The following is a 9,620-nucleotide window of genomic DNA, read 5'->3' on the forward strand; positions in this document are numbered from 1 at the left end:
TATGCCCTGCACTAAAGACTAAACAAACACATTTTCTATAGTAGTACTCAGACTGAGGCAATGCCCCTATTAAATGCTCCCATAGCATTTTACACTTCTCTTTTCTAACATTCATCATACTCATTACTTAATGTTTGCAGTCTAAGATATAGTCAGAGAGTTTTGTATTTTTATGTACCATACACCATTATAATCCAATGTCTAAACAATTGGTACCCATAAAAGCTTGTTGACTGAATAAACACACTTTTAATTAAATTGTCTCTCAAAATTCTTAGTCATGATACGCCTCCTATACAGTGCTGTATTATAAAATATTTCTAAAATAAGGGTCAATTGCTTTATAGCAGTGACTATAGAGCAGTAAAACGAGGGGAAGAGAGTTGAGGTGAATGGAATATATTCAGAATAATTTGAGCAGTTATTCTTTTGGTTTTACAAACCCTGCCCCACTTGCCATTACCCACTACTCCATGCCCAGTGCCCCTCGGGGAGCATGGTCATCTACTAGAAAATCATAAGACACTGCCATATAGAGCAATTATTACTCATATTACTAGGTAATATTCCTCAGGTATATTGGATTACAAATGAAGGTTTAAAACAATTGTTCTACTATTTTAAAAAAATCTTTTCAAATTGTGAAAGAAATTCAAACTCAATCAGATATTACCATTTAATAACAAAGAGACTGAATATACATATTAGATATACATTAAGACTCTCTAGTCAGAAAAGGAAAAGATCAACAAAAAGAATAATTTACTTACATCAATGGAAAAGCAAAAAATGGGAGTGTCATGGCAAGTCTTGCTGTAAATTCATCAGGAAGATACCACAAATATACAATTAAGCATGTAAACAGATAGAGAACTGAGGAATACAGAATTAATCTTCCAACCCATAATTTTTGTAATCTCTGATTTTTTTCCCTAAATTCTTCCAATGCTTGAATTTCCTGTTAAGAGAAAATTATTCCATGTTAGTAAATTTCAAACTTCATAAAGAAATTAAAATGTTAAAAAATTTTAGCAGGAAAGATATTTAAGAAAAAACTCTTATTTAAAGTTCAATAAAGCATAATATCCTAACAGTTTAAAACAAAACATAATATGAAAAAGAAAACTAAAAATGAAGTTAAAAATGTATAATGCTTATTCTAACAAATCATTTTTACAATGCAAAGTTAATTACTATTTTTAAACTATCAAATTGGCAAAGATCCAGGGAATGAAATTGGTATCGGCAATAATATTTGTTGAGTCAAATAAGTAATAATTCCTCCTATAAAAGGCATTTAAAAAATCTGGCAATAAGAAAAATAATTAATAAAAATTAAAACAGTAACCCATCTATTTATCACTCTCAATATTCCCAGAAAATAATCATTTTTGATAATAGTATATAAAAAGCTGTGAAAATTTTGTAGACTGATAAAAACTATCGTACAGTATCTCATCTATTTTGTCCTACCTGTAACACTGATTTACACCACATTACAGATCTAATTTCATTCTAACTGGCTCTATTACTTGAAACAGACTTCTTAAGTCACTGATAGACTTTGGATTTTTTTGAGATCACATAACATTAAAGTTCTCAGACTCACTCTATATCATTTCTAAATTCCCATACCAGATTTGGTCTCCAAAATAATATACACTACAATAATATTTACTTAATAACTAAAATGAATTAAAATACCTCACAGACAAAGAACATACCTTATCTATACTTTCTAGAACTTCTACAGTTGAAGGTTTTGTCTGTTATAGAAACAGAAACAAGAGACAGCATTAAAACTTATGACAAATCCTTACATTTTGATATAATCATTAAAGAACATTTATTTCAAAATTAAATTTTCTCAAAGCTTGTCAAGCAAATATGCATTCTTGTTTATAACTAAGATTTATTTAAATAAAAATTATAATTGCAAACAGAACTACATAAGATTAAAGAAATAAGCACTTCCTTACTTAACTTTTTTAATCCTAGAAAGACTTTTAATTCTGATAGCTCAATTTTTACCATTCTTAACCTCAATAGAACACACCGTTCTAGAAAGAAACAAATTTTGGCCACGCACGGTGGCTCATGCCTGCACTTTGGGAGGCCAAGGTGGGCAGATTACTTAGGGTCAGGAGTTTGAGACCAGCTTGGCCAACTGGTCTACTAAAAATCCAAAAATTAGCTGGGCATGGTGGCGTGCGCTTGTAATCCCAGCTACTCAGGAGGCTGAGGCACGAGAATTGATTGAACCCAGGAGCCAGAGGTTGCAGTGAGCCAAGATGGCACCACTGCACTCTAGCCTGGGTGACACAGCCAAGACTCCATCTCAAAAAAAAAATTAAATTAAATTAAAAAATTAAAAAAACACGTTTTCCTCCAAAAAAAATTCTTAGGAATGATTACTCAAAAGAATTAACACATTAAAAAAATTTACAGACTAAAAATGGTCTGATTTGCTAATGCTAAAAGTTCACTTCAGACTCTGGAGGTCAAAATCAACAGGCTATCTTCATTCTAAATTCCTAAAGTACTTTTTGCAGATCAGATTTTAAAAGGACATCTAAGAATACTTCATTATAGCAAAGCTTGTTTGCCAAAGATATTTTTTATATATCTAGAATAAAAACCAGCCAAAATCGCTCATAAAACACTTGAAAAAATATTTACCAATTACATACTCAACAATCCAAGAGGGTAATGAATATCAGTTCATTGTAGTTTCCATAAGAGTTGTTAACATTAGAGTTAACCATATGAAACTGACATTTTGCTAAGTCCAAGCAATTGAATACTGGCAATTTCATATGGTTCAACCTAATATGAAAGACAAAGCAAGAAGAGATAAATTTGATCCTTGGGCAGATTATTATAAGGTCATAACAGGGTCAATATAATGCTGATCCAAAACAAGGCTGTTCCAGCAATAGCCCAAAACCTAAATTATGTACCAAGTATAGTTAGACTCTATTATTACGGTAATAAGGAGTAAAAAAAATAAGTAGTTTATCCTAGATTACCTTATCTCCTCTCTTACATTTGAAAAGACCATTTATATAAATTTTTTTTTTCTTTTTCTTGAGACAGAGTCTAGCTCTGTCGCCCAGGCTGGAGTGCAGTGGCACAATCTCGGCTCACTGCAACCTTCATGTCCTGGATTGAAGCGATCCTGCCTCAGCTTCCCGAGTAGCTGGGACTGCAGGCGCCCACCACCATGCCCAGCTAATTTTTGTATTTTTACTAGAGACAGGGTTATATAATTTATACAATTCATATTTTCGAGCTGTAACTTTGAGATACTTCCTCTAAAAGCTTATCCAATAAAATCAAACTGCATTTCTAATTTTGTTTAACCTATAATTTCTAAAAGCACATGTAGTGTGACTTTAGTCAATATTTATGATAAGCTTCAAGTAAAAAGATACAGTCTGTAAAAAACAAGTATCGTATAGAATACTTTTGTGTGTGTGTGTGTGTGAGACAGAGTCTTGCTCCGTCACCCAGGCTGGAGTGCAGGGGCACAATCTCGGCTCACTGCAACCTCCACCTCCTGGGTTCAAGCCATTCTCCTGCCTCAGCCTCCCAAGTAGCTGGGATTACAGGTGCGCACCACTACGCTGAGCTAATTTTTGTATTTTTAGTAGAGACGGGGTTTCCCCATGTTGGCCAGACTGGTCTTGAACTCCTGAACTCACGATCTGCCCGCCTCAGCCTCCCAAAGTGCTGGGATTATAGGCATAAGCCACCACGCCCGGCCTAGAATACTTATTTTCAACTACCTTTCAAATAAGCTTGAAACTTAGGAAGTATAAGAAAACAATAGCCATTTGCACAGAAATACAGAAATAAAAATAATGCATACATCCAAGTGAAATAATTCTGTTAAACAGGGGCATTGGACACCTACAGAACAAATGGGAGTATTAAAATAAAAAAATAGAAAAGTAATTCAAAAGAGAAGAAAAAAGTTAAGGAAAATAGCAAACTACTATTCAAGGCTATAATCAAAGGAGACTTTCACAAATAGCTTTATATGACACTTTTATATTAGACTCAAGAACTAGCTGTAAAGAAAAGTACCTTACCCTCCATCGAGAAAATAATCCACCCATCTTTTATTTGTAGAAACTGGGCACAATGATAAATATCATCAATTGTCCAAAGGAATTCACAGCTGGAAATAAAGCAAGTATTTAAAATGTTAAGTTAAACACACAGCATACCCACTATAGATGTTGCAATACTGCCTCAAAAATGTTATGAAATATTAATTTCTTTGGATGCCACATATATGGAATTTGATTTCAGACAGTTATTGGAATAGAATCTACTTTTTTTTTTTTTTTTTGAGATGAGTCTCTCTGTGTTGCCCAGGCTGGAGTGCAGTGGCGAGATCTCAACTCACTGCAACTTCCGCCTCCCAGGTTAAGCAATTCTTGTGCCTCAGCCTCCTGAGTAGCTGGGACTACGGGTGCGCACCACTACACCTGGCTAATTTTTGTATTCTTGGTAGAGACGGAGTTTTGCTATGTTGGCCAGGCTGGTCTTGAACTCCTGGCCTCAAGTGATCTGCCCGCCTCGGCCTCCCAAACTGCTGGGATTATAGGCGTAAGCCATTGCACATCACCAAGCCCACCTTTTAAAAATCCATTCTTCAAAACCAGAACAGATTTAAAAGTGAAAATAAAGTTTGAAAAGCTTTTTAAATGACAATGCAGTTTAGAAATGTATATTCTTACCACTTTGCTATTTTCTATTCTTTAAAATAGGTTCTCTATGTTGTTCTGGTAACAAAGTTTTACCATACTACTTTCATACTATACACTTAAATAAAATGATTTCTACCATCCAGCTGTCTCCCAACTAAACTAGTTATCTGGAAAAGGAGTGTTTTACAATGTTTAGAATATCACCTTACAAGTAATAAGAGAAAGCCAACTGAGTTACGAATAAGAAAATAAGGATTACAAGGCTATCTGTGACCTTTAGCAAATCACTTAATGATTCTGAGCCTTAATTTTCTTTTCTCTTAATTAGTTAATAATACCACCACTTTCTCACAGGATAGTCTATAGTATTACCATCTCACAGATAAGAAAACTAAGTGAAAAGAGGTTTAGTGATTTGCCCAATAGCTCAGAAGAAATATGGCCTAGAGTCCCTTTATCTTCAGATTTCTAGCCTCTATTACTAAACACTACTGTTCAATGCCCAAATAAACATTTCTCCCTGACATTGTATATAAGTCCCTGAAGCTAGTTGACCTTCAATTCAGCTAGCTCTATAACCACTTCTTTTAGTTGTTTTTCTATGACTCTCGAATGTTTTATAATAGACTCAACAATATTATATTCTAAATCAACTTACTGGACAATGATTACATAAATTTGTATTCTTTTAAGTTGAAATGGTAAAAGTATAATTTCAAACTGACATATTTTAACCAGGTTACAGTTAGATACTTGCCAATGTATAAAACTACTTTTCCACCCCCAAAAAGGTTACCTATGTCATACTTCTCACATTTTTTAACCATAAACGTAAACACAAAATAATACCAGTTATCAAGTAAGAACACTCACTCCGCAAAATTATTTATATGTTGTAATTAGCATAAGGCATAGCTATCTTGGAGTTTCTCAGAAAAGTAACAAAGTGCCTAACTGTAAAATACTTTTACTCACAAAGTAATTTTTAAGGACAGAAACACCTATAAATCTGTCCCGAAAAACTCTAAGGTTTATAACTATAATGAATGTTTCAAGTCATATTTAAGTTGCAATCTAAATATTATTAATCATTTAGTATTTGCTTAGTACTCAAATTTCTAAAATGTGGTTGTAGAAAATCCAGGAACTTTAATGATTAAACTATAAATTTCTATCTGAGTTATGACAGTAAGTAAATCTAAAAACCCTCTTGAGATGCTAAAAATAACTACCAAAAAGGTGGGTGAAGGGGGTAGATTCATATGAATCACTTGTTATTCTCAAAATATACATCATTCCACTATTCTGGAACTAGTGTATGGTGTCTAGCAGTGTTCTGTACACAACCAACCTACATATTTTGGTTTGAAGTAGAATTATATCCTTCAATGTCAAGTTTCTAACCATCACACCCTGAGACTGTGATCAGAATTTTTAATATTTGAAATTAATGACAACAACAATATCAGTTAAACACTTAGTAAGTACTTCATTTCTAGCGGCCCTAAAACAAATGCTGTGTGTGTGTGTGTGTGTGTGTGTGTGTGTGTGTGTGTGTGTGTGTGTGTATAAATATAAATTTTTTTTGAGACAGGGTCTCACTGACACCCAGGCTGGAGTGCAGTGGTGCGATCTTGGCTCAATACAACCTCCATCTCCAGGGTTAAAGCAATTCTCCCATCTCAGTCTCCAAAGGTGTAGCTGGCACTATAGGCACGAGCCACCACACCCGGCTAAATTTTTTTTTTTTTTTTTTGGTAGCGACAGGGATTTCACCTCATTTGCCAGGTTGGTCTCGAACTCTTGGCCTCAAGTGACCTGCCCACCTCGGTCTCTCAAAGTGCTGGGGATCATAGGCGTGAGCCACCACACCCGGCCCAAATACTTTATATTAATTTTAGCATTTAGATACTACTATCCCTCCATTTTACAAATGAGAAATCTAAGGCAAGAGAAGTGAAGTAGTGTGCTAAGTAACATCCCAAAGACAGTAAGCAGGCCGGGCACGGTGGCTCACACCTATAATCCCAACACTTTGGGAGGCCAAGGCGGTTGGATCAGAAGGTCAGGAGTTCAAGACCAGCCTGGCCAAGATGGTGAAACCCCGTCTCTACTAAAAAACTACAAAAATTAGCCAGGCGTGGTGGCAGGTGCCTATAATCCCAGCTACTAGGGAGGCTGAGGCAGAGAACTGCTTGAACCCAGGAGGCGGAGGTTGCAGTGAGCCAAGATCGCGCCACTGCACTCCAGCCTGGGTCACAGAGCGAGACTCCGCCTCACAAAAAAAAAAAAAAAGACAGTAAGCAGCAGAGCCAAACATAATATTTTAGTTTTTATTTTTTAAGCACCCAGTTATTACCAATAACACAAAATCAGAAATAAAGTCTGCTTTGTATAGATTAGATTTGAATATTTATATGTAAAATATATGAAACCACCTCTGACATTATCAAATAGTTGGTAAACAAATCTACTGAAATGAAAAGTGAGTAATAAGCACAAGAAACAGTATTAGTACAATGTATTGTGTAACCCAATTCCTTTATTTGATTACATTTGAGCGTTTAAATCTACATTAAAGAGAAGTTAAATGATTTGCCAAAATCATGTAGCTCCAGCTAGGGACAGAACTGGTACTAGAAGTCTGCAAGCACAGCCTTTACTTGTTTACTGCATATCAATTTTAAAGTAAGTACAATATGAAATACATGCATAATATCACTATACCAATTTTGACAATTATTTGCTTAAAGAATTGTTTTGGTATTAATGAAACAATCTACATCTTAGCCTCTAAGACCCCTGAAGCAAGGGATTATGCCTTTAAATTTGTACTCTAAAACAATATTAGAGTGATAGTCATTAAATGCCATATCCATGCTTTCAGGTTCATAATCAAAGAACAGTCAACTGGCACTGTTCTAGCAATTTTTCTATCAAATTCTGATATTAAAGGAACTGTTTTACTGTAATGCATATGTAATAGGTGGTACTTTCTAACAGATGTGAAAACACAACAAAATTAAATAATTAAATCAAATATTTCTCCATAGCTTTAATTTCATACCTCTTCTGTATTCAACCACTGGTTCTCTCCTTTCCACCCAAACATCTCAACTCCAAGTCCTGTGGCCCATCACTTACTGTAAAATCTTGGACAAATCAGTTACTTAACCTATCTGCTACTCAATTTCCTCATCTGTAAAAGAGGGATAGATAGTTAAGGACCCTCTTAAATGTTGAAAGACTTAAATGACATAATGTATTCTAACCTATTTACAACAGTGCTTGGCACATAGTGATTGCTCAATACAAACTGTTTTTACTGCTGTGGTTGTAGCTATTTTCTAATCCATCTCTCCTTTCTTTCAAATACATGGAAAATACATGGGAACCGAATAACCCTTGCATTTCCTTCTGAGGCATAAATCAATTTGCTTGCCCTGGATTGGACAGACGGTTCAACCTCAAGTGACTTTTCTCCAAGAACTCTCCCATGAACATGTACAGAGTGTTTCTTTCCACTCTGATCTGATACCACAACAGGACCTGTCATGACCTTAAGAGCGGGGTGCATCTAAGTGTGTTTTTCTTTTTGTTGAGACTGAGTCTCACTCAGTCTGTTGCCCAGGCTGGAGTGCAGTGGCACAATCTCAGCTCATGCAACCACCGCCTCCTGGGTTCAAGTGATTCTCCTGCCTCAGCCTCCCATGTAGCTGGGATTACAGGTGCGTGCCACCACTCCCGGCTAATTTTTGTGTTTTTAGTAGAGACAGGGTTTCACCATGTTGCCCAGGCTGGTCTTGAACTCCTGACCTCAAGTGATCCGCCTGCCTTGGCCTCCCAAAGTGCTAAGACTACAGGCGTCAGCAACCCCACCCGACCTAAATGTGTTTTTCAATGAACAATAATGTCGACCACCTTATTTGAATGTTTTCTACTAATGGCTATTTATACTCAGGTTTGGGTGTCAGAATTTTAAATCTTGGGAAATGTTTTTCTTAAATTGTCACCTCACTCCAAGACACATTAAAATAATGTAATAAAACAGATCTGGATTCAAAATATGGCTCAACCACATACTAGCTATGCAATCTTGAGCAGATTACTTAAACTCTGCACGCCTCAGTTATTGCATTTGCAAAATGGTAAAAATATCTACACTTCATAGAACTGTTGTATAAATTAAATGAAATTATGTATCATTTGGCACAGTGTCCGACACATAGAAGTAACTGCTTAATAAATTGTAGCCATTATTATTACCAGAAAACACACGTATTTCTATGAAACACATTTCTTTCTAACTTCTTATAAAGAAAGCACCTATTTCATAATTCTAAAATTGGAAAATTATATTACAGTTTGTATTTTTACTAAAACATTGCTCTCATTTTCTCTAGTATAAGAAATAGAGCAAAAAATTCTGTAGACTCTGCCATTAAATAACCTTGTAGGCCTTTGAAGGAAACAGCAAAGAAAGTTTTATGTTTATCAAATTCCAAAGTTAAGTATAAGCTATTTAATCACCATCAACAGTACCTCCATACAATTGAAGAGTAAAGGTGATTTATTCTAGAACTCTAACTTTCAAATGTCCTAACTGAAAAGACAATTCTGAAATAGCCCAAGCCACATTTATTGCTCAAAAAGAATTTTAATGAAAAGAAGTACACCTCTGTTATATATTAAGCACTCTTAATATATAATGATTAGTGCTTGCTTTCATGGTAAGTTAATTTTCATCTGAACTAAATACCACCAAAAAATTACTATTTGATTATAAATATTTCTATATGAAGTCATATATTTTTAATAGCCATATAACTTCTTTTCTTGTATTTTCTTGTTTATATGTTATAACATATAAACACTATATAAGTTTATTAACATCATTACTGA

The 9,620-nt window shown here is 34.8% G+C and overlaps 1 protein-coding gene across 3 annotated transcripts in view; it reads right to left on the reverse strand.

The window, feature by feature from the left end:
- Nucleotides 1-9,620, reverse strand: part of LNPK (lunapark, ER junction formation factor) — an 80,599-nt gene that overhangs the window by 69,860 nt on the left and 1,119 nt on the right. The window contains exons 1-4 of one of the 3 annotated variants that reach the window (XM_063712487.1): nt 7,786-8,347; nt 4,095-4,183; nt 1,725-1,766; nt 771-958 (exon numbers count right to left, since the gene is read on the reverse strand). In XM_063712487.1, coding sequence (XP_063568557.1) covers nt 771-958; nt 1,725-1,766; nt 4,095-4,121 — 257 coding nt within the window. In that variant the 5' untranslated portion in view covers nt 4,122-4,183; nt 7,786-8,347. 3 annotated transcript variants of the gene reach the window in all.

The sequence above is a fragment of the Pongo abelii genome, chromosome 11 (genome assembly GCF_028885655.2).
Source record: "Pongo abelii isolate AG06213 chromosome 11, NHGRI_mPonAbe1-v2.0_pri, whole genome shotgun sequence".
In the NCBI taxonomy this organism is placed as follows: domain Eukaryota; kingdom Metazoa; phylum Chordata; class Mammalia; order Primates; family Hominidae; genus Pongo; species Pongo abelii.